This window comes from Lichenostomus cassidix, chromosome 5 (genome assembly GCF_008360975.1).
Source record: "Lichenostomus cassidix isolate B80296 chromosome 5, HeHo_3.0, whole genome shotgun sequence".
Taxonomy (NCBI): Eukaryota; Metazoa; Chordata; class Aves; order Passeriformes; family Meliphagidae; genus Lichenostomus; species Lichenostomus cassidix.
The window spans coordinates 32,241,787-32,268,069 of NC_139486.1; the positions used below are offsets into that span (position 1 = coordinate 32,241,787).

At 38.0% G+C, this 26,283-nt stretch overlaps 1 protein-coding gene across 20 annotated transcripts in view; it reads left to right on the top strand.

Annotated features, from left to right (window-relative positions):
* The first annotated feature begins 509 nt into the window (after window positions 1-509).
* The window catches only part of GPHN (gephyrin), a 285,809-nt gene continuing 260,035 nt past the window's right edge, over window positions 510-26,283 (top strand). For all 20 annotated transcript variants that reach the window (XM_085062088.1, XM_085062093.1, XM_085062092.1 and 17 more), the window contains exon 1: window positions 510-636. In XM_085062088.1, the coding sequence (XP_084918214.1) occupies window positions 573-636 (64 nt within the window). In that variant the 5' untranslated portion in view covers window positions 510-572. The remainder of the gene's footprint in view (window positions 637-26,283) is intronic.

The window sequence follows — 26,283 nt, forward strand, 5'->3', positions numbered from 1 at the left end:
TGGGGATCAGCCCCTTCTCCCAGGCAACCAGCGACAGGACAAGAGGACACAGCCCCGAGCTGTGCCAGGGGAGGTTAGGGTCGGAAGGAATTTTTTACAGAAGCGGAGATTAGCCATTGGAATGAGCTGCCCAGGGAGGTGTTGGACTCCGCGCCCCTGGTGGCGTTTAAGAGAAGAGTGGATGTGGCACTCGGTGCCATGCTCTGGTGGACAGGGTGGTGTTTGCTCGCAGAGGTCTTCTCCAACCTGATTGAATCCGTGATTCTGCGATTTCGCGCCAACCAGGAGCAGGGATCATTACCGTCCTTGCTCTCTATCTTTCCCCCTTTTCCGAAGTGTGAGGCCCGGAACTGTCAGCTCCCCGGAACCAGGGATTCGGCGGGTCAGGTTGGATTTTCGGCGCTGGATTGCTGCTGCCTGCGCCGCGCGCTGGTCTCGCACCCCCCGCGCCGCCGTGCCCCTAGCCCCGCCCCGCCCAGGCCCCGCCCCTCGGCCCGCCCCGGCCCCGCCCCCTCTGCGCCCGCGCCGCTCCCGCGCCGCCCCCCCCGGCAGTGCGGTGCTGCGCCGCGAACATGGCGTCGGAGGGGATGATCCTGACGAACCACGACCACCAGATCCGCGTCGGCGTCCTCACAGGTACTGGGCCGCGCCGGGCACGGCGCCGGGGACACGCGGGGGACGGCCGCGGGTCGGTGCGCGCCTCAGGCCGCCCCGCGGGGTGCCCCGCCGGCCGTCTGTCTCTCCCGTGGCGGCGCCGCCGCCGCTGCGCAGGGAGCGCCCCTCCGCCGTGCGTGCGGTACCCGAGGCCCGGAGCCGGGGTCGGGGCGTGGGGGCGGCGCTCCGGCCGCCGCGGACGGCGTGAGCGCGCGGCCGGCCGGCTCCGGGCAGCGCTGCCGCAGGCGGGCGGGCGGCGCAGCCGCGGGGACTGACCCGGGGATAACCCGCGCGGGTGGGCGAACGCCGGAGGGGATGGGGGGCCGGGACGCGGCCGGGCTTTCTCCGAGCGCGGCGGAGCCGTCAGTGCGAAGGCGCCGGAGAAGGGAGCCCGCGGCCGGCGCGGGCTGCGGGCCGGCAGGTGCCGGGCCTGCCTTCCCCGGGCGGGAGGCGGCCTGAGCTGCCGGCCGCGGGAATGCCCGAGCGCGGCACGCTCCGCACGGCAGCTCCTTTGGGATGGCTCCTTCCCTGCCCCCTCCCTGGCCTTTACTTTCAGAATTGGGAGGGGGTGGGTGGGGATGCTTGTGCCTGTGTGCTCTCTGTTGGGAGGGGGAGGAGGGCATTTATCATGCTGCTCATAGCGCACGGATGAGCCTTTAATAAACCCGTGGCACATGACCTGCGGTGGTTTCACGGAAGGGCTCCCGGAGCCGGTAGGTGTGTGACAGACCGGGGGTTCCTTTGCCGGGGCCTTGGCGGGGATCCCGGCGCTTCGGGGGACGCGCGGCGCGCCCGGCAGCGGAGCCCCGAGGGGCTCAGTGCATACGGGCGTCAGTGCCGTTTCTGGGCGAGGAAGGGGCGAGAGATTTTGCCGAAATTTTCAGGCGTCGAGCTCAGTAGGTTTCACCGGGAGCCTGGGAAGACATGACTGTTCGTGGAAAGCAGCGTTGTGAGCTCGCTTAGGAGCAGGAGGATGTTCGGAGTGAAAGAGGGGGCATTGATGGGAGAGGAGGCCTGGAGTTAACCCGAAAGTTATTTATTGTGGCTAGCGGTGTTTAACCCGCCCGGCGCGTTCGGCAGCCCGCGGAGCCCCCGGCGCTGTTCCCTGCCGGGTGCTGATCCCGCCGCCGGCAGCGAGGGATGCCGCCAAGGATGGAGCCCTTCCCTCCTTCCCTTCCTGGGAAGCGCTTGGCCGCAAGGTGATTGCGCTAGAAAAGCACGGGAGATACAAGAGGAAATCCTTAGCGTTGCTTTCAAATTTCAGGCAGTCAGATCCTTAATATGGATAGAGCGTGTTGGAGCAGATGCAGAAGTCACATGGGGGGATTTGTTCCCTTTGTTCCTGAAGGATAGGACATGCATGCCACTACCTATTATTGTAAAAGTTAAAGTGAGAAGGGGGTGCCAACAGAATGCTCTCTACGTATTTTGTACAAGTGTGTAACTTGGATTATTATTTTCTTTTGATCAGACTGTTGTAACAATTTTCATATGTAAATGTTCCCAGAATGCAGTAGCAGACACATATGGTGCTATAATAATTTATTTTATTTTATACTATAAATCCTGATTGGTCATTGTTAAATTCTTTTAAACTTTGTATCATAATTTTCAATTTCATTGACAAGAGTTTGTAGCCTGACTTTAATATTTTGTTTTTAGAGGAAAGCCAAAAGGCATAACCAAGCAGAACGGTTTTAGTTTTTTTCCCCTTAATGTAATTGAATTCCAAGCTGAAAATTTCTGCAAATAATTTTTTTTGCCATTTTGAAAGAGGACACATTAGTTTCATACAATTTTCCTAGCCCGCTCTTTGTGTGTGTTTGTAAACATAAAATGAATTTTTATATAAATGTCAGAGCATACATTTGACCAGCCCTAATTATTTTCCACTCTGGCATCTCCTTTAACCCTGGAAGAGAATATTTGTGCTTTGGAGTATTTGGACCCTCTAGCTGTTTCAGCGATGAAAAGATAGCAAATTAAAAAATGTACTCTTCTGAATTTTTCTTATAGAAATGAACTAATAATTGTTTATTGGCTGGTGTATGGAGGAATAAGTGTAGAAATGCAAAGGTTAGGTATGTGAACTATTTTTTAATTTTATCATTTAGAATAGCTTAGTGATCAGAAATTAGATAAATAACGACTCGTTTAGCTTTTCTAATTAAGATCATAGCCATATGTTTGTTTTCTTAGCAATATATACTTGTGGTCTTGTCAGCACAGGCATTGAGATTTATATTCCTGTTAGACCTGGTATACTCAGTTTAGAAAATAACCAGTACTGCACCTTTTGGTCATATTCAGATGGAATTTAAATTTACCTAGCAGTAACTCTATTGAATTTGGAGTAAAGTTGTGTGTTTATTTTTAAATGAGGATATATAAAAATTATATGGGCACATTTTTATTCTTATCTGTTGTAGAGATTGATACACATGGCTCCAGAATATATTGAGAATGAGTAATGTTTGTCATATAGCTTAGTTCCATTACACTGTTTTGTTTTGAGTAAGTTATTGTATTTAGTTTTGCTTGGTAGACCTCTGTGTTTATGTATATATTGCTAGTTTCCATCTAGAAACAAATGTGTATTTTTTTCACATGTGGAAAATTAAGAAAGGTGGAGTGGATTAGAGAAATAGAAATCTTGGTTATTGTTTACCCAAAGTAACTTATTGTGTTCAAATGCAAAATTATGCAGAATGTAGCACCTTGGGCTTTTTTTTTTTACAAAAATTACTTGTAACTTCTCTTATACCCAAACTGTCAAGGTCTTTTAGTAAAGGGTCAATGATAAGAATAGAGTCCATAATTAGGACATTTTCTCAACATGAAAGAACGGTCTTCCTGAAATCAGGAAAAATACTTTAGTGTATACAGCATCTATGGACTTGAAGATGTCACTCATACTTATTTTTGAGTCTCTGTACAGAAAGTTGTAGAGTTAAGCAGGAGGAAATTTGAAAATGACTGATTACAAAACTGTGAAACTTGCAAGCTAGAGGGTTATGTGTTATGTACACAGGAAGCCTCACTAGTTTGTGGATAGAAAATTGAATTCTAATCTTTGTATGTTGTCATATAAAGAATTTTTGCAATTTTTTAAAAGAGTGGAACCGTGAAAGTGTCATATTCAGCACCAGTGTTTAATGAAGTGTTAAGGTTAAAGATACTGCTCACTTGGGTTCCAAACCTAGGTTTTCCCTCTGCTACCTTTGATATGTAGTGCAGGCACATGAGCTACTAATAGAGCTTCAGTGTTATGTTGTCAGGAGATTACTCTTGTGGTGAAACACAGTTTAAAAAGGCTGTAATGCTAACTGTCAGATTGGGAGATTTTTGTGATGGAGTAACATGGTTGGACTAACAGTGTCCACAGCTTTGTCATTTAAGTGTTCTGGATATCTTCTTTTAAAAAGGAAACAGTCATAGAGAAACAAGAAATATGGGGTAGATAAATGAAAAAGAGATCTCTACATTTATGGTAAAGGTTGGATTCTCTGCATGCTCTGTATGAACTGTTGTTCATCAGTGCTTCTTTAGTAAAATGCAAGTATGGAATTACTCTGGCTGCCCCTTGCAAGTCTTTCATGTTTGGGATATCTTTAACAGAACAGTTGTTAATCAGTTACCAGTGGTGTCAGGTTATTGAACCTGGTTTACTAAGTAAGAATTTTGTAATGTTGAAGTTGGCTAAAAAAGAGGAGAAAATGTGTGCTCTGCCCAGAGTTGAATCAATACTAGGTCATCCTTCACTGGTGGTGACATTGGTAAAAGTTATATAATCTGTGACCTTTCTTGTTTTGTCAGGGACTAAAGCAGACCCTTGACTGGAACCGTCCAGAGAGATCTGAATGATGTTGCCATCTCCACTAGCCCAGTGGAAAAAAAACAGATTCTGGGTCTCTCTGGTTGCTTCTATTTTGTGGGTTTTTCCCTCTTCATCCCCATTTTCTTACTATTTGCCTCTCTTGTTTTCTCTCCAGTAAGCATGTCATGTAGCTGGCCAAAACTTGAGGTTTTGTTACATGTTTGGATTTTTCAGAATATTCCTGATAAAAATTTATCAAATTTTGGTTTGGTTAATAACTCTCCATTCAGTTTGTCTGCTTTTGAGTTGAGTCTGTGAGAAAGAGTCATCACCAGACACAAACACCATTTTCTGTCTTTGCTTCTCATTTTGTATTGTTTCTTCCTTGTTTAGGAAAAGTCAGACTAACTGTTTTTTCAGGATAGCTTTACAGTGTTTGTCAGTATTGCTTTAAAAGTGGTTCGGGCTTTCCTTTGAATAAAGGGAGTAAGGGGTTTTGGCAAATTTTTCTTCAGATACATTGTTCTTCCTCTTTGTAAAGATTAAAACATTTTGAATGATAGCTGTTGCCATAGGCCTGTTGAAAGCGGACAAATGTATTGAATGTGTAACCTCAGACCTTGTTTGTGCCTGTAACATTGTAGTGTGAAAGGTTACACCCGTGCCTTTGTGGCTGAGGCTGCTTAGTTTGTTGAAATGACTGTGACCATGGACATTGTGTCTGAATGTATCACTTAGAAGCAAGCTTTCTTCTTAGATGGCGAGGGCGTTATCTACTTGAGAACCTCAACCACAGAGGTTGCCTGAGCAGATCTGAAGTTCAGTGATATGAATGTTTTGTAAAAATTATCTTTGAGAAATGTGGGAAACAAAATACTTGGGGTGTCACTATATGTTGGTCAGACTGTTTTAGAAATTTATAGGCTGTCAATTCTTCAACTAAAAAGTCATGTGCCTTTCTCCTGTTTTATGAGGTAGCTTCTCATGACTTTCCTCTAACTCTTCATTAGTAACATGCAAGTTGCAAGATCTCTTCATGATGGTGGTGCTGTTCATGTTCTGGACATACATTGGAATATGTGGGGAACTTCCTTATAGAGGTGTTTATGGGAGGGGGAGGACTGACACTAGGTTTGCTTGGAGTTATTGTCAAATTGCCCTAACTGTCTAAATTGAAGTTGCTTAGTTTTTCGTTTGTGTTCTGACTTCTCTCCTGAATTACACCTTATTGGGTACTCGTCTTCAAAACGCAGATTAAAGGCAGCAGCTTTTCTGGGGAACTTTAGAGAATTGCTGTACTTTCACTAAAACATTCTGGATTCGGAGTAACATTGGTTTTCATCTTTTTCAACTGTAAGACTGTCATAATGTTGAGTTTATCCATAGAAACAAGGAGATCTCTCTGTTTGCTATTTGTAGCTCTAGGTCTTCATAAAAGCATATATTTCTGATTTTTTTTATGGCTATGATGATGAGCTTTCATGTTGTGCAAATGTGATCTGTAAAATCACCTGATTTCATTTTTGTAGTCTAACTGTGCTTTAACTTTTCAACTTAAGGGGGAAGCAAGTCTTTGCTTTTTTCTCCATGTTTTTTAGGTACAGTGTAGAACAAAAATAGGTGACTGAAATCTCACTGATACAGCAGGCTCTTGTACTTAAAATTTTATTTGCTTGTTACAGGACTGTTTCTTTTGAATGGGAAGAAGTTGAAATTCTGAAATTAAAAGCATCTAAAGCCAGAGATTAAAATATCCATGTATAGTTGGGAAATAATTAATGCCTACTGAAGTAAGAAATGGCTGGTAATTTGGAGGTTTGTGTGTTTTTATAGAGCAGGGGTAAGAAGTCTTGTGTACTCAGTGTTTCTTGATTTGGAGTTTACTTATCCAAATACGGTTGAAAGACTTCCATCCTCACCCACGCTCCATGTCTGTAGTTCATATTTAGCAGCACAGAGCATACCCATTACAGTATGTTTTCATTTACTTTTCTGGGTTTATATTGGTCTCCTTTTCCAGTACTGCAGGAAAGCTTTCCATGTTATTTACCTTAAAATTAAGCGATTGTGAATTTCATGAGAACCAATTTAGTTTTGGGATAACCTTTTGTTGGTCTCCTGTCTTTGTTAATTGGACAATAACAGAATATGTGGTCATCAGGCCATGTTTTGGAGAGCCTAGCACACAAAATTCTGATACACAGACACAGAATTCTTATCCTTAATGTTGATTTAGCCATAGCTGTCTGGGCTTTTTTGTAGATAAGCAAGTATAGATTCTGTTGTCTGCAATTTGTGAGATTGTTATGCAACAAGAGGACATGACAACTAAAAATGAGAACATATTTTAGTTCTTGTTAGATATTTATAATGTTGTGAAGTGTGGATTAAGTAAAAAAAAATACATTCTGTTCATATGTGTAGATGTAATATGCAACTCTGCACTTACACTGAAATGTTCTTATATTTGTAGTTTTGTGTATGACAGAATTCTTCTTGAAAGTTTAGCAGAATGCCTGAAAAAGGTGTCCTTGGAGAACAGGAAGGTAAATGAGCAGATAGCAGCCTTTTTCCTGTGGGATGTTTTTAATTAATAAAAAAGAGCATAGCCTTTTGGTGATTTTGTTTTATTTTATCCCAAAACAATTGAAAAAATAAGTTAAAATTCAAAAAGAACAGTAGTTGCATAAAAAAGTGCTTGGGAAAAATAGACTTAATTAGGGAGTTATCTTAGAAAATTTCATTTTGCAAGTAAGAGATTTGTATGTGATGTTTTGTTTACTTGTTTTGTTTTCATACTAATTTACTGAGGTCTATTTTATGCCTAACTTGTCAAGTGGAAAAAAATTAGCATAAACCCTTAAGAATAATCTTCTGCGTACATTTTGCAAAATCCTGCAAAACAGGGCTCTATCCTACTGTTACAATGGGGGTGAATGATTTTTTGTAAGGAATAATGTATTTTCTGTTCCTCATACTGTGAGATAAACAACAAGACTTCCACTGTCTGACTTCAATGCTTAGGGAGTAGCTATGTATAGAAAAAACTATTTTTGAGCAGTAAAATGCTATTTGAAATATACCAAGACCTTAAAGAACTGACTCAATGTTAGTTTAGCTTCATGTGTGAGTTACCTAAGAGCAGTAATTTTAATAATTCTGTGCGTATTATGACATTTCATTATGTATTCAAAGTACAGATTGCATAAATAGACCGATATAATAAATATACTAAACAGTGGCTATATACTTATGATCACAGCTGTAGAAATACATGTTTCTACTTTTTCCTTTTCTAATTAAATTATATCACTTATGTAGTAAAGTGAAGAAGCAGAATATATGTGGTCTTTCAACTATAAAATTTTTGTGTCTTTTTAGTATTTGCTGTGTGGTTGTGAAATTGTTCTGTTCTTCATTGTCCTGTATATTTTAGGAAATTTATTTGGAATATTTTTTCTTTAAAAAATCTTCCATACGTGTATTTTTTTGGTTTGCTTGGCTATCATGTATGACTTTTGAGATCTAAAAGTAGGAAGTAGACATTAAAGTATATGGTGTGTTTTTGTTTGGGTTTTTGGTTTGTTTTGTTTTTTTTTTTCACAGGTGTTACAATTTGGATTTTTTTGGGAGGGGGGATTATTGGTGCTTTTTTTTTTAGGTGTATGCTGGAGGAGATTTAAATTCATACTGAAATCTAGGAAGTAAGTTGTTCATTCAGAATGATTTTATGGGAAATTGTATGGATGAAAAATAATACATATTCTTTGGGAAATAAAATGAATTGCAGTAAAGTGTCTTGCAGACCTGACACAGAAGGGAAAGGGACCTTCTAGGACCTCTACAAATGATGCTTGTTATTAAAAAAAAAAGAAAAATCCCCTTTACTCTTATCAAGCTGCTTTTAATGCCTTCGTTTGGGCCACTTAAGGAGGAATTGATAGCAAGACCTGAGATGAAGTCTGTAAAGTCTTCATCCAATAATACTTGAAGAAACATTGAATATGGCACTAGTCAGGAAGTCTACAAACCAGCACACTTCTACACTGCTATTTCTTACCCCTCCTTGAAACAATTTTCATGTGATTAGGAAAACAAATCAGACTGCCAAAGAGAAGACGTTGTTGACAGGTATGTATCCTTCTACTGCAAATCTTGTCTTAGGAAAGTGTGGGTGGCTTCTGGAAGATGAAGATTTCCAGGTATTCAAATAGATATTAGGTTGTTTCCTACTGACATGGTTCTTTCTCATATGATGTAGAGTAGTGGCATAGCAGTGTAGATGGTGAGAAACCAAAGGTTTACTGTGTATTCCCTGTCAGAAACTTCAGCTCAGAAAAAACTGGGAGAAAGCAGCATGATGCCTAAAATAAATGCATATCTGGTGATAAAAATGCTTGTTGTTTCCAGAAAAAGAATAAACAGACCCCTAAGATTAAAGGGAATATCTACTTCTCATTTCCTCTATTTTTAGCCTAATTTCCCATGTTAGTTGTGTGAATGCTCAAAGGAAAATGTTAAATAAGCCTACAGCAAATCAAGGATCCTCAAAATCAGCTTCCTTGGAGAAATAAGGAACCTAAGCATACTGAGGAAAGAAGTTGTGAAACACCTTTAAAAGATAGTGCAGAGACAAAGTGTTTCTGTAGATAATACTCAGAAAGCTCCAGGGATGCTGAGATAAAGTTGCAACAGGTGTTCCTATGTGTGTAACTCCTGCTGATTAAAACTTCATCACTGCTGGTACACTCTGATTTAATACTTTGAAAAAAGTGAGAGAATATTATAAAACAAATAGTATATAAAGTGGAGATTTTTGAGAATGTTTTTGTAATCTCCAGGCTTTTCTCCTGTTGTTGTGACATCCTGAAAGAATTCCTTTTTAGATAGTTACTCTAATCATGGTCCTTTGCCTTGGTAGATGTAGTAAATCAGTGGGGTATAACTCCATAGCTAGTAGCTTTAGCTAAATCTAAATCAAAGTACTTCTAGTTTTTGTAAAATATACTTGATGGTAGGCGTTTTTAATGATTGCTGTAATCAAACAGACTGAAAAGTCTGCAGGGGGAATTGCTTTCCCTCCTAACCTCCTGTTGCAAGAGATTCCAAACCATTCTGGTCATGCAGACATTTACTATGGCATTAATTTAACAAAATAAAGAAAAGAAGAAACTAGGAAGAGATATGTAGAATAAACCAGGAGACTGAGGAGAATGTTGAGATTTTTGAGAGAAGTCGCTTAACTTTTTGAAGTAAATGTGACTACAGGGTAGTGCTGTATGACATAGTTCTTTGGACAGCAGGCAAGGCACAGAGCTTTAAAAAGTTGGGAATGGTCATGTTAGTAAGATGTATGTGGTTCAAGTTGGATATATTTGTTTCAGAATCTAATGTTTCAGAATCTAATGTTATTCTGATATCTATTTTTTAGAAATGTGCCCTGTTCCGCAGTAGGAAGGTAAGCTGTCAAGCCTTAAGGTCTGATCTTGCAGTTAAATTCCAGTGGTAAGAATTAAAGCCATTAGCTGTGTCTCTAGTGTGCAGGACCTTCTTATCTGAGTGAGACTCAGGCTTTTTTCCTATGCATCAAAAATCAAAATGGAAACTCTATAGTTCACGTTAAAAGCAACTACTGAAAAAAGCAACTGATGTAAAATTTCCTGTGATTGTTAAGCTTCAAGGAAGCTCACCTGCCTGTTCCTATTTCTTTATTCTAAAGGGTATAGCTCTAGTTTATGCACAATGGTTTCAGTACATGACTTTTCTCTTTGGCTTGGCAGTTGATCAAAGAGAATTAGTGAAAATACTAGTTGTCATTTCACCATTGTTTTGTCAGAAAAGGGTTCAAGTAGACTTTCTGTGAGTGCTTTGACAAACAGAACATCTTTCTGGAAAAGGCATCTGAGGCAAATTTCTGTATAGCATTAAACTGGGACATCATGGATTATCTTTAATATTAGAAAAATCTTTTAATTCCTTGATAGCATGTCTTGTATTCCATTATTGTTATGTGTAAGTTGCTGTGAGGACTCATCAAATCATAAGCGAGATTTTTAGATGGGAAATAGTAATAATTTTTCAGTATTTCTTACCAGAATAGTAGCAGCTTTTAGTGTACTCCAGAATAATTTTAGCAGGTCTTCATATTCAGATTATTCCTAGGATCCTTTTTCTGCACTGAACAAACACCCGCTAAAAATGTTCTACCTGTGCTTCAGCCTCCAGAAAGTAAATTCAGCTGTGCATATGAAAAGTATGCTGAGGTAAACTACTTTAAAATGAATGGTTGAGATCTTATTAGCATCTAGAAAGTAGCTAATGATTAAGGCACGTTCAGGAGCTTTTTCAATGTTTTAGATGTTGGGAAAACATCACCCTGGAGCCATTTGAGGCAATAGTAAAACATATATTGCAATTCCTTCAAAATATAAATTTAAACATAGGACCCCCTAAATGCTGACATTCCAACTAGCAGCCATTGCAGGAAAAAACCTAGACAGATGCAGAAATTCCTTATATTTGGATAATTAGGTACTCTCTCAATTCTGCAATGAAATGTAGACAATTAAAAAAAATTACTTTGTGCTGTACCTACATAAGTCTTTTGACTGCAATTCAGTAAGTTGATATACCTTTTGTGATTTCATTCACTGTAAGTAAACTCTTCATTAGCAAGTGCTGCTGCTTTAGAGATACAGATCTTGGTACTGGGGGCTTTACCTGCAGATTGTTCAGTGTGTTTTGCCTCACACTAGCTCAAAACCCATGGAGTGACCTCAGTAACTGTTGGAGTGCATTAGGTGCACTTGTGGAGTACGTCATTTAGTTTTGTCCAAAGTGAATTCTGCATTCATGCTTTGATTCTTCTCTGCAGTGTGAACCGAAGTGTGGTGATTGGGAACTCTCAGGAGATGGCTTAAAGCCATCATTCTTGGACCAAGCACAAGAACTAATATAGATACACTATTTGTTGTTTTTTGCCTCCACGGGGTTGCGTGTGCCTCTTAAAATTCTTGTGCGTGCCAGAGAGGTCTTGCAGTGGGTAGCAATGAGGAGACTTTCCTGATAGTGGAAGGTGATCAGGAAGATACTAGCTCTTGAACTATTCCTGTGTGTTTTGTGAAGGTGATGTGGGTGAGGGCATAACCTTTGAATCTTTGGATACTCTACAGAAAGTGAGGCATGTCTTTTGTTAACTAGCCTTGAAATGACTCTTAACTTAAAATAGCCCAAAGTAAAGTTCAGTAGTATGTAGAAGTATTGCAAATCTCCAAAACTAGCCATAGAATTACAAATTTTTATAAAAGCTATAGATGAGGAAATGACAGATGAAGCATGTTTGCATTAATCCTGAGTTTGAACAGACCCTCCCTGTACCTGACTTGTCTGTTAGGCAAATACATGCAGCACCTTGTCAGGGAGTTTATCGTCCTGCATTCACTACATCTCAAGGCGAGTTATTCAGAGGTAATTTTCTTCTGGTGTACCATGCAGTCTGCTATAGGTGGCCACTGCTTTAGAGCCCAACAGGACTCTGTCCAGGTTTAATCTTGGGCATGATTCTATCATCACTCTTCTTGTTCACTGTCATGCTGTGCTGTACTGACATAACCTGTTGTGTGGCTGTGCAAGCAGGGAACTGGAACAGCTGAAAATTACCCTGCCAAAAAAAAATAGGATCCTTTTGAGCTGAATCAGCTGTGTGATCTGGTTCAGCACTGAGCTCTGCAGACTTCTGCTCCAGTAGGTGAGTGGTGAAGAAGGCTGGCAATTTTTTACCTCTATTGTCAATTTTTTTCCAGTTCTGTTCTTTCTTAGTACTCTTCTATCCTGCCATTTTTCACTCTGTGCAAAATAAACTTAATCTATCTAACCTAGTGGAAAACTGCTCTTCTTTTGAGAAATTAGTTTTCTGCAGCCAGAAGAAACTGAATCAACTCAGCTAGGGACCTCAGGAGTGCCAGTTTGAGGGAGGAGCTGGGTTGTACAGGTGGAATAGGTAAAGGTGGGAGATAGGACTTCTGTTTTCTGAACACAGCTCAAATAGATGTAATGATGTGCTGATTTTGTGCAGTTCACTTGCATCAATTGGAAAGGTAGTCTTGGCAATCCTTCATCAGGCTGTGTTGTCTCCTTTCTTGCAAGTATTGCTTTGTCAGGCCAGGTGACCTCTTGGTGGTATTTACTAGCTTGTCCTAATGGACAAGCAAAGACACTGCCTCTGCTGAATAATAAGCAGTAAAAAAAAAACAAAAAAAAAAAACATAGTGAAGGAAGGGAAGAATTTGCCTATTATAGGAAATTTTTCTGAGGACAGGGCAAGTCAAGAAATGTTTTTCCATTTTGAATGTAGAGATCTTTGATTCATGTAGCAGCTAGGTGAATATGAAGGCTGTGGTAGGCATATGTGCCTAGCAAAGAGCTGAACATCTGGCAACTTGCAGGTTAGGTAACTAGAAAAGCTGAACATTACACTTCTGCAGTGTTAAATTTGGGGAAAGGTGAACACTGTGTTACACATTTACAGGCAAATAAGGTCACTTCATGAATGTATTAATTTTTAATAGTCAAAACTTCTAACGTTTGGTTTTTCTAACTTATTATCTTGACTGTAGTATGCCTGACAGAACTAATTTGAAGACTAAATACATATAATTAATATATGTACACGCATAAACATTTATTGTAGTGTATATCAGTAATTTTTAAAAAATGAAATGTGACACATTTTTGCCAGGTCTAATTTTCCTTTTGCTTGGGGGATTTCTTTGGCAGCATTCAATCTGTCATCTTACTTGCACTCAGTATAGTTTTTCTAAGCATATCTCTACCACTCAATCTAGCTGTTATGCTAACTCTGAGGCTGCTAACCTGATATGTACTAAATGGCAGATGATACGCTACTGACTTACTTTTCTTCTGTTGGACATCTGTCTGTACACCAACTACTTAAAATATCTGCGTGCAAGATCATAATCCAGTTTCATTTCTGTCCTGCATACTTTCTTACTGATGTGAACAGAGTCATTACCTTTGTCTTGAGTGGACTGTTACCCATGTGATTGATGGAGGTAACTGGAACAGCCAGTCACAGGCATCAGCTATTTGAGTAAGTCAGGCCTTGAGATTCTTTATATTTCTTTAAAAAGGGGGAGGGATTGGGATGAAGATGAGGATAGATTAGTTGTATAATTGTGGGCAGTGGACCATGTGCACTTATTTAAATCTTAATTTAACTGGAACTCAGAAGCTTGCTGGTCCATGCATTTGTCTAATACTGTATGTTTCCATGGTCTCCATGCCTACTAATTATGTACAGACCATGATTTTAGTATTGAAATGCAGTGTTTGGAGATAAAGGTAGCTAGCTAAATGGAGTTTTGTAAATTGCAATGTAAGTAGCATCTTCAGTATTAAGGTACATCTGTAGCAGAAGTGGGATTTTTAAATAGCAGAAAATACTGAAATGCTGTAGTGACTGAAAAAGCAATCATAATGTAAAAAAGCAGTTTGGCTAGAAAAAAAAGTTAAGCATTAATAATAAAAATGAAATTTTATGGGAAGTGTGAGAAAAAGAGACTATAGAAAGAATTGATAGCCACATTATATAAATCTAAACCATATCATAAAGGATGGCTACTAGCAAAGAACGTGGAGAACAAGGTTATACAAATGAGGTGTAAAGGGTGTTAATGAACAGTAGACAAGTGAAACAGGGAAAAGATTTGTGTGCTTAAGGATTATGCATCTGCAGGTATCTGCAAACATCCTGTTCACTAGAAAAGTTTAACAAGGGCAAAATTAGGAAATTGTTTTTATGAGAAAAGTATAGTAATAAACCAAATATACTAGATGTTTATAATCCCAATAGTCTTTCCTTAAAAATCCCTCACTGAACCTTATTCAAAGCTGACAAGTATTGAGTCTTTTAGCAATTCATTATGAATTCATCTTATAGTCAATTTTATTAATGGTGAAATTAATCCCACTTAGAGCTCTCATCTGTCCATGATTTCTCATTTATCCCAGCAAAATTATTCCTATATATGGTAAACAGAATGTGAACTGATCCAGATGATAGTATTTTGCCAAGCCAGCTTTCAGTGAATTTCTTTCCATTTACTATGAGTAAATGCTTGTGCCCACACAGTGGAGATGGGAACAAGTTGCTGCCAGTGTAAAGAAGGTGCAATTTTTTCTTTTACTAATAATGCTTGAGAAAAACTGATCTTTGGTGAAGACATTAGTGGCCCATGTTCTTGAGGAATATACTGTTGTCAGGCCTTCAAAACTTGTATTTTTACTTTAGTGCACTTTTATCAAAAGCGGAAATCACATTCTTTAAAAGGATTGAATGTATACAATTACAGCTGGTGGCCTTGTGCATCACCCATTGACTGCTGGTTGCAGTTTCAGAGTCAGTGACCTGAGGCTACATATTGTGGTCCAAAACTCATTTACCAGTCATTCACATAATCACAGAAGCTCACAGAATCATGCTCACAGAAGCAAATGTTGTTTATTTGTGTGGGGGATATTTCTCTTTTTTTTTTTTTTTTTTTTGATTAAAAATGATTGTCTTCCTGGTTTTGAAGTGATTGTGCTACTTCTGGTGATTTCTCGTTGATCTGTGAACTTCCTCCTGCTTTACTAATGTCTCGTCTTCCTTCAGGAGACTGTTAGATTCTGTTTATTGTAATTACTTTTCTTTATTAACCTCTATAGAGTTATTGGATATTTGCTGAGGTTTCAGAATTTAATTAGAGCTCCTATTACAGCTAATTAAAAAAAAAAGTTTTGAAAAAAGGTGAGGAGTGGGGAAGTACACCCAAGACTTTCAGCAGTTCTTTTTTCCCCTTCATCTCCTAACCATGGAGCAAGATGCTTAAGCATACTACTCTCTTAATGATTGCAAGAGAATTAAGCATTAAAAACCTTAGCTCTTCTTTAAAAACAATGGAAGATAAAGAAGTGAGGCCAACAGATTACTTTGCTGTCATTTTCTTCCATGTCTGAGTTTTCATCTTTGCATTTGGTTTAAATTGTGCTGGCTAAATACTGGTTTTTAGCGCTTTTTAGTGCTTTTTAGTGCTTTTCTGCTATTTTTTGCATTGAAAATATTTTTTCAGTTGCTGTTATTTCTGTTCTTGTGCAAGTCTTATTCTTTTGTGAATTGACAAAGGTGTACTTCCTTTGGGACTGACTGTAATATCTTTCATTGCCTGTAACATGACAAGTTATACTGAGATCTTTCTCAGCACTGTTGTTTTCTTGTTTATTTTTTTTCCTTTGGGCATATGTGTCTTGATACAGAGTTTGTTGATCAAATACGTCACATATCTCATTCAGATTATTTTTGGTGTTAAATGAAAAGTCAACTTCTCAAATGCGACTAGATTGAGGGTTTTCATACAGACTTTCTACTAAATGTAAAGTGCTTCTTTTCTTGGAACTTTTTTGTTTGCTACTGCTTTGAATTGACATCTGGAATCTCAGGATTTCATTATTGGGTTATCAGGTCAACAGTCCTAGTTACCTTTGTTTTCTCGTTCCTTTCTTTTTTTTTTTTTCTAAAATCTGACAGATGACAAGGCATTTCTTCCCCTTTACCTCACATTCCTGAACAACTTCATAAGCAACTCCATGAAATACCTTTCTCATAATCCATCTTTCCTGTATTAGCATAGCTCGGAGAAGAATGTGTGTTCTGTGTATAATTGCTTGTAAATATTACCAATTTTGACTGTGGCTGTTTCTTTCAAGACTTTTTTTTTGCCTGTGTTACTTTCATTTTGCCAGTGATCTTTCTAATAGTCTGTTGTCCAGGAGGATATATCTGGCAAATGTACTGCTTTAATGCAGTACCAAGTAAGTATTCAAAGAAATCACTAAAGGAGATTGTGATGGGTTGACCCGTGCAGAAGCTGAGTCCCCACTTGGAGGCTGACCCACTGCCCCCAAGGAGGATGAGGGACAGAATCAGAAAAGCAAAAGTGAGGAAACTCATCAGTTGAGGTAAAGGCAGTTTAATAAGTGAAGGAAAGGTGTGTATCTTATTGAGATCAAGCTAGACAATATCCACTGCTCTCCATTTACCAAGCCAATAATTTCCTTGTAGAAAGTAGATTTTGTTAGGCTGGTCTCGGTGTTCTGCTGCATTTCTTTTCCTGTCTGTTAGCCAGACAGGTAGAAAAGTCCAATTTTTCTTTGTATGTGGCCTTCCACCAGACAAAAAGCACCAATAAGAAATTTTATAGTGTGTTCTGGAAATCTATCTGCCCCCTTTGTTCAGGAATAGAGGTAATTTATGGATCAGTGCAAGGAAGCAATGTCCCACTATATTGCTTTGCCATCTGGTACACATTCTGTAAGATGAAAAAAGACTTTTATGAACATCTTTTGTCTGTTTACATAGTTGGCTAGTGGCTTTTCTACAATTGTTGAGTAACATTTTTACTTCTCTCATGTGTTGGCTTTTTGTAGTGGTTGAAAAAACTTTGGAGATTCATGTCCTTTTCTTGTCCCTTCAATGGAATCAGAAATAGAAATTCAGCTTTCATACTTACAAGGGGTTTCCTTCATAACGAAAATAAAAGTATTCACTCTAAGTTCTGTTTAAGGCAATATAGTATATTTGCAATGTTCCCCTGGGCTGTTACACAACTATCTAATGTCAATTGCTGTGCATCAATGATACATTTTAAGATAGAGACTGGGTTTTTTAAACTTTGTATGTGAATGTAATTGAAGAAAATCCTTTCATTGGGTGCCCAAATGAGATCATTTGGGTAAGGATGTGGTTTAAAAATATTTAAAGCTCACATTATTGCACAGCTTGACACCATTCTGTGATTTATTCTATATTAGATGTAATTTCAGGTACTAGATTGTGACTAATAGCATTGTTCACTGTGCATGAAGTTCTTTCTGCCAAAATACATTACCTTTTATTTATGCATTATGCAGATTTCTTTTATTTACATTAGTACTTTGTAAATGCTCAGGTAAAAAGGTAGTCTTGAAACTTATGTGCTGCATTGGCTACATGCTAAAATTTTTTTTTAAGTCTCTGAGGACAAGAGCCAGCACTAAACTGATATGCAAGGTCCTGGAATAAACCTGTCTTCTTGTGTTAGCTTGGATTCATTCATAACTAACTTTGGCTCCTCTAGCGTGACTTTTAAAATATAGCTTACTAGGTAGAAACCACTTGTTGGATATTTAAGAATTTCTAAGAGACCTAGTGTAATGTAATATATAAGCTAAGACATCCCTACAGGCAACAGTCAATTAGAGCATTAGATGAGATGTCATTTATTAAATATGTATATAACAGTCTCTGCATCAAGCGCCTACAGATAATTTATAAAAACAAAATGTAGCAGTTGAGAGATGCTCTTAGAACACATATGATACTATTATTTCAGTTCAGTTTTTCTGTTTTGAAAGAAAGTGAGGGTTTTTTTAGAATTTTTCTGTGCTTGAATATGGTTTCTTACTAAGCCTTTTCACATCAGGTAACCAGGATCAGATGTCTTGAAAGCATTACATGGACACAGCTTTGTCTTTGGACTTAGTCTTTTAAGTTCTCCATTTTTTAACAGAATACTTTTGTATAGAATTTGTTAGCTGAATAGCTAAAATTGTGCTCAGTTTGTCTACTCTGTTTTAAACAAATGCCTGTATGAACTCACTAGTCCGTTCAAATTAGATACTTCAGAGAAGTATTATCTCTATATTAGAATTACATAATGTATATTTTTGTTGTATACTTTGCTTTGACAGTCAAGAGGCTTTGGATTTTTCCTCAATGTCTGTCGTATTAATATTACCAAAGCTTTACCTTTCTGGATGAGGCCTAAAGTGCAGTCATTAAACTAAAGGGAAGACATGAAATTAAAAAAGAGTATTCTAAAAGTATTAATTATATATTTCTTTGAAAATTAAGGTTTGCAAACCTCTTAATTTACTGAGGCACTACTAGGCTACTGGAAATGACATACATGGAATGATATATTTTGCCTTCCTTTTATATCTGAGTTCTTACTTCTGACTGGCTCCCTTCTTGCTTCAGGGAATAAGAATATGCGATGGGGAGTTGAAGAAGCTCCAGTAGTTTTAATGTAATGTGGTACTCAAAAGTATATAACAGGTTCTAAAAAAATGAACAAACATTTCGCAATTAATTTATCATATTGATCAAGGTATGTGAACCTTTACCTTTCTTGTGTGTCTTAAGGGTGGATTGAAGCTTTTTGAATGAAGACAAACAAAAAAGCAGTACATGATACAAAAGATGCAAGTTGCAGGGAAAAAAAAGGGAAGAAAGAAGGGAAGGAAGAAAACCTGCAGTTGACACAAGAAGGTGGTTAGCGTTAACATGCAGTGTGATGATGGATGTCAGGGGCAGAGGAGGGTGTTAAGTCATTGTTTTAGACTTGTGAGGTGGATTTACTAGAGTTTGTGTGTTCTCTGAACAAAAAATATTGTGTTGATCCAGTAATTTGGGGATGTTTTGGTTGCTCCAGTGAATGCTATGTTAAAAGCAGAAGCAGCTTTAAATATTTTCTAAAATGGAATGCATTGCCTTTATTCTCACAGTGGAGCAGTGCTATTAAGGGCTATATCCCTAGCCATGCACTTGTGAAATTAAAAAAGCTTCATGGCTGAAAAGGTGCCCAAATTCTGAGAAATCTTGTATTTCTGAAGAGAGAGATTAATAGTCAATCAAAACCAGGTGTCTGTAACACTTTGTAGGCTAGGTCCAAAGAGAGACATAGATGTGGTGATGCTTCAGTATCTTAAACTTAGCAGTTTGGACCATGAAGTGGGAGGGAAGAGAACAAGGTTCAGATATTTGCATTTTGAGCTATTGTTGAATTTTCTTTTCCTGTTAAAGGGCAACTAACAAAACAGAAATAGTCCGTGAAGCAGGGACTAGAATCTAGGTCTTCTCTCCCAGTTGAGCACTCTGGCTATTATGCTACAGTGTAATTCTTGTTAATTGTCCAGATGCCATAGCATTTTAATTTTTAGCTGGATAGTTACCTAGCTTTAGCAGACAAGAAGCTTGTTATTATCCAACCTTTTAGTTTCCTAATTAAGGTGCTCTTCTGGGAAATAAATGCATGTTTTTGAATCCCCATATGCTACCAGGGAATTAAACCCAAGTTCCTTGTCTCTGTGGTACTTGCTGTAATCCAGTATGTATCTACAGGAGGAGCTCTGGGTTGGTGGTTCCAAGCCATTCCTAGACCCCTGTGTACCTTGCAGTGCTGTTCCACAGCCCCACCACCATCCTTTCACAGGGTAGGTGTGTTTGCTGCCTCATGTGTAACCTCTCTTTTCCCTTCCACATGAACCGCTTAACATGTGTCTTGGTGAAGCTTTAGCCTTTTGTAAAGTTTCCACCAGAAAAATTAAGTGCATATGTCATGTCTATTTCTAGGGAAATCCTGTGGTGTTTGTTGGATTACTTTGTATAGGACTTGAGGGTCTGAATTTTGCTTGTATGCAAAAATACTTTTATTACATGCTGACAAGAATTCAGAAGCCATGCAGATAATGAAAAAACATTACGCTGATGAAGTATTTGAAAATGGTAATAGCAGGAGCACTGGGTTTTTTTGCCATTTAAATAAAAATATCCTAACAGTCAGAAAGTTCTGGGGTCAGCCAGCCTGGATGCTTTATTAAAACACCTGAAGGAATTAAGCTGTTTGGCAAACAGATTTTCCTTGCAGCTGTTTAAGTTAAATAAGAACAAATATTTTTTTTAAGAAAATCAAAATAACTGCCTGTTTTACATAGGAAGGTTTTTCTTTCATGGCTTCTCTGATGCAGTCTTCTTCAGTGTCTTCCCATAACAAAAATTATTTGGGTATACTTTAAGGTTTCAGCAGGTAGGATAAAAATTTGGAATGCTCTCTCCAGCAGTCTTCCTCACACTGTTATTTACATGACATATGATTTAAAAAAAGAAGAAAGAAAAAAACATTTTAAATCAGTTCTCCTCCCCTCAGTTTGTTGCCTTCCTAGATAAATTAACAATTGGTAGTTCACTGCATTTTTAAATTGTGTACACTTAGTATTTTCACAATTATTATATTGCATCCTAATTTTTTTTATTAGTGGTGGTTCTACGTAAAATCAAAATTGAAGTTACTCAAAGTGATTGGTGTCAAGTTTTTCTGGTTTTGTTTTTTTGTTTCTTCTTGAAAAAAAACCCACTGTGTTTTTGCTTGTTTGCTGGACTTCTTTTAATCTGATAAGGAAAATTGTCCTGAAAAACCTAATTGCTGGTGTGACCTTGTCCATATCTTAGCTAGCAGGTGCCTTTAGCATAAGACGGTACTGCATCATAATTTCCTGATGAGTTACAGCATCATGATGGCATGTGCTCCCACTCAGAATCTATTTTAAGAAAGGACAGAAGCACTTTCTTATAAGTAATCTTGTACTCAAAAATACTGGATTGGAGTGAAGAAAGTCTACAAAGTAATGATGCTCTGGAGATCAAAAGCGAACTAATGGAAAATTAATTATTTAATCTGTATAGTTAAAAAAAAAAAACTTTGCAGAAAAAAGCCTCAGCAGCATAATCTCTCCTTTTTGTATTAGTCTATACATCTGTCTGTATAACAGATTCATACAGCAAAAGAAATACTCAAGACTTCCTCAATGAAACTCAAATTGGCCCACTTAATTAGGCAGAACTTTCAGAGCCTGTTAAATGTTTAACACTGTAGTGGCTGTTAGAAATTGCAGCACGTATTCTGGAAATTTGTTATCAAATCTTCTGTGTAGCACAGCATCTGATCTCATTGCTAAATATTCCTATTTTGACACTGGTTTCAGTTTGTCAAGAAAATGTAGTTCATTTGAGCACAATAATTGTAAGGGGCAAGTCTTAAGATGAAAACTGTTCATGCTGCAAATGCTGACCCACGCTTGGACAGCTCTGTATTTTCCCAGAATGAAAGGGTCTGGAAGGTGTGTGAGGGTACTCTGTATAATTAATGTTCATTGAATTGACCTCAATAAGGTGAGCACAGGTTTTTATAAAACCTGTTATCTGTTAGTTCAGATTAGCTGTATTTTAACCCAAGATCTCTCACATGCAGCTACATACACTATAAATTGAGCTTAGAAAACCTTTTGGTATAGCTTTATATTGCACTTAGGAAACAGGGCAGCTGTGCACTACCATTATACCAATTAGTACTAATACAAGAAGAAAAACCTAGTACAAATCTAAATATTTCAAGTCACGAGCCATAACATTTTCTGTTTTATTTTCTTTCTGAGTTGTTTTCCTACAAGCTTCCCATTAACTGAATATAGGTAATTCAAGTGTGCTCCTAACACATCACTGTTTCTTGAATGGCCCGTGGGAATAATCAAAATTTGGAAAATGGAGCACAGAGCAGTCTGACTTCACCTAGCTTGCTTATTTTTACATTAACAAAATGTAGGTAAGAAATCTTTAGGTCTCTGCAGTCTTCACTTACAAAATTAGGACTCTGTATTTAATGAATGAGTGCAGTGAATATGTGTGTAGTCAGAATTACATGATTAAATAATTTGCTATGATAAGTTTTAAAGGCTATCACCCCAGAGTATCAGAGGCATCCAGCCTTTGATGTATGAAAATAACTGATTTTGAGGAACACAGAAACTTCCTAAAGAAATTTGACCTATAAAGCAATGTTATGTTTTTAAGGTTTAATTAGTGGGCATCTGCTGTGAGTAAAAAAAGGTCTTTCTTTGGAAGTAGATATGCCAGTTTTGCAAACCATTCTTTTCTATACATGTAATAAAACCATCTCTCTGTGGGTATTGGAATTCTACATTTTGTAGGAAGAAATATTTTTGTGGAAAGCTTCTTCCTAGCAGCAGGCTTGACATGTTTACAATAATTCTGGTGGAGGTAGTGTACTGATTCAAATCCAATAAAGAAATTAAAAATTACTCAGAGGATGCAGTTTCTCACAGGTCTCCAAACAGCATGGTGTTTTGGTCATGCTTATTTTTTTGTCACCAGCTAGTCTGTAGGCTAATTGTTGGGTTTCAGTTTAAAGGTGCATTTTACACAGAATACTCACTTCACAGGTTCAATGGAAAAAACAAAACCCAAACCACCCCCCAAACTACACCAAAATCATGAAGAGGAATATTTCCTTCATGACTGACAGAGCATTTCATGTGAGCAGAACACAAATGAAAGCATAGTGTAGATAACATTTTTGAAGAAACACTGTAACACTCTAAGCACAATAGCTTGCTTTACTTGGTGTGCTTGATATTGGTTTTTCTTCTGTTAAGCAGTTAATCCATCAAGGTTTACTTGAGGTACGGAAATGTCATTGTTTTGATATTCTGTAGAAGTGTAGCTTGAGGGACTTTGCTTGTTTACTGACACTGTATGGGGGGGGTACATTTCTGAAGCTCAGTTTCAGATTAACATGAATTTGTGTGACAGACTATAGTGTGAAATGGGATTTACCAGAAACGAGGTAATTCTGGTGAGGTCAGCTTATTAACCTGTGCCTGTTGAATTGATTGCCTGAAATGTGAGTTAACAAGAATGTTTGCTAGATTCAATCACATCTCAGTCAAGCTGTCAATAAGTCAGTGCTCTTCTATGTACAAATTTTTAATGTGAAAGAGAGTATTGCCTTCTGAGAAGTCTCACTTTTCATTTGAAAAAAATTGAGCATGCATTTCAACATGTTATTTCAATTTCCACTAGCCGGGTGAGTTACTATTTTCCAGCCTGCCATTGGTAAAGTGAATAACATAAGTAATTTCCTCATTGGATGGTCCTGTCGTGGTTTAATGTGCATGTGACACATTTTCTATTTCTCTGTTTAGACTAGAAAAGTAGAACTAGTATTCATGGCCAGGGAACACTTATTTTTTACTGTCTTTCTCTGTGTTCTGTAGGAAAATGTAATTACAGTACGGTCTCAGACTCGAATCAATACAGTGTACTACATGTTGTAATAGGCATTAGGGTTAGTTGCTTATTATTTTTACTTTTCCCTTTCTTGTGTTTTAGTTTAACTTCTTATTAAAACACAAACAAGACATATACTTTGGGGATTTTTTAAGTCAAATTCATTAGTTCTTTAGATAATGTATTTATAGTTCTGTAATTGTAACACTTTTGTAGCCATAATTTCATTTTATGGAGTTTCAAAGGTAATTTTTTGATCAATTAGGAAACCTCAAATGCATATATTTATGTATATATTTAAAAAAAAAATCTTGCTATCTGTCCACTTAGCAGCATGTCTTCCCTTTTTTTCAGATTGTGTTTCCTTTGGAAGAGTCTTTTGCAATATGAAACTGTTACCCTTTTTTTGAGCTCTTTGATTATTTTCAGTGGAATTTGATAGAGGAATAGCAATATTGAAATTTTAGGCACCTGTAGGTGCCTAGACTATCCAGCAGAGAAAGGTAGAGGGAATATCCAGCAAGGAAAAGATTTCTATGTGAGTTCATACCTTCTCAGAAAAATGACACTTCATTTATTCCATCACCCATGGAAATTCTGTTTACTGAATGAACTGCACTGAATGTAGAAACATATTGTATTCAAATATGTATTTGCTTTCTTTTTGTTGGGGCATCATGTAAGCTGTATAAATATTTTTTATCATTTACTAGTTGACAGTGGCCAGTACTAAATATTTGAAACTTCCTGCCAGTTCACATCCAGAAAAAAAATTCTGAAGTACAGTAAATTGGTGCAGGATGTAAGTGTGTGCGTTCAATGTTATATAGTTTCTTGCTCTGTAATGGCTCGTATAGTTTTTTTCATAGTAATGGCTTGTTTGTTTCAGTCCTGCTAAGCTCTTGATTTCTGTGACACATTCTGTTAGTCATTATTTTGGAATAGGACACTGAGTTGCAGGACTATGCTGTCAAAAGATATGTGACCAAAACTAAATGCATCTCATCAGCTTGCAATATAAAATGAGAAAGAAGACTGGGTTGTAAATGAGAAGACATTGCACCATGAAGGAAGAGGCTAGGAGGTCTCAGCACAAATGGTGAAAATTAAATTTAAATTAAAGGTTCCTATTTAAAATTTCATTGGGCATTCAAGCACAAGACAGCTAAAAGTAAGCAGTTGAACTTTTTCCTCCAAAACTAAATGTCAGGTTTGATCTTTGGTTGTCCAGCAAAGGATTGTAAACCACACTCTGAGATTGCATACTTTTAAAAAAAACTATTTTACAGAAACTTAATGAGCAAATACAGGACTATACTCTGTGTGTTCTAGCTCTTATTTCTCCTTGCACAATTTGTTATATGTTTTTCTTGAGGCTGCCAAAATACAGAACTGCTGACACGTTTTTTTCCCCCAACATGTTGCACTTTAAAAACTTTAAATAATGACGCAGGATTTTTCTGACTTTCCTAATTTACTGTTCTTGTTTCTGTGAAAAACATGTTTTATTTTTGTAAGTGACACTCAACTTCTATTTTCCATGCAATGTCCATGGTCAAAAATTAGGTAAAGACTGAATGGCAGCTGGCAGATGTCAATGAGCTGCTTAATATGTTAATGTCATATTCTCTGTAGATGATATTCTAAAAAACCCCTCTGTGTTCTAAAAAGTGTTATAGAAATTCATAGCATTAAATAAGAGTGATGATACTTTCTACTTTATTCAAGTTGTACCAATATCAGACTTTTATCTTGCATTTCTTCTTTCTTTATCATAATACCTTCTTCCAGTCACTCCCATGCTCACATCTGTTATCCTCTCCCTAACCCAGCCTAAACAATAAAGTGCCATTTCACTCACATCCTCTCCCTCACCCACTACAATTACTCTTGGGGGGAAAATGCAGAAAAAAGTAGATGCAAGAGAAAGTTGGGTTATTCCCATGCAGTCTGAGTTAAGATCATATTGCTGCAGAATGCAAAGACCAAAACTCTAGATGCTAAAACAAGTGCTTCTCTAGGAAGAAGTAGTTTGATGAACTGTAGGAGGAGAAATAACATTTTACTTAGGGTCTGCTAATTGCAGAAGGTGTACTCTAACTTTTAGTGAAGTTCAGTGTGCGTAAAAAGGAAAAAAAACCCAAAAATTCAGACTGAGCATGTATAAATTGAGACAGCTGGCGAAAGGGAAGTCAGAAAGAGGAGCTGAATGGTTTGTGATGCTTTGCAATCTGTTTAAAGTCATTGTATGAGACTCAACTGGAATGTGGGCTGCAAAAGGAAAGGCTTCAATTAGCTGACCTCTAGCTTCTTTGAATAGTGCAATGTATTAGTCTTGGTTTTATCTAGATTAGAAGGCCATTAGTGTGCCTTGCATCTCTCACTTAGCCTGTGTACCACGCTGTGAAAATCAAGCTGTGAAGGAGTGGAGGGGTCCTGTTTCCCCCAGAACAGAACCGATACTTAGCCATGGTAAGTGCTACTCTGCAAGAACTACAAAGTACTCCTCTGTTTCCCCGGGCTTTGATACAGTATCAGAAGCCCAAAAAATTAAAGGTGTCATGTTGAAACTTCAGGAGAAAGGACATTGTTAATAATGAAAAGATGTAATGCAGAGAGGGAAAATAGATCAGAGAGGCTGTCAAGTTAAATGCAAAAGTAAGAAGGCAAGCCCAAAAAAGACTGTTGAGAATCAACTTGCTAAAGGCATAAAGCCTAATAATAACTAGTGTTCATGATACCAGGGAGCTGAAATTTTATCAGAGTGTTGGTGGGGTCAGTAGCTGATCAAGATATAAAAGTAAGAAGAAAATAAAACCGTCATGTGAAAGTTAAGTGTGTATATGTGAGTTGT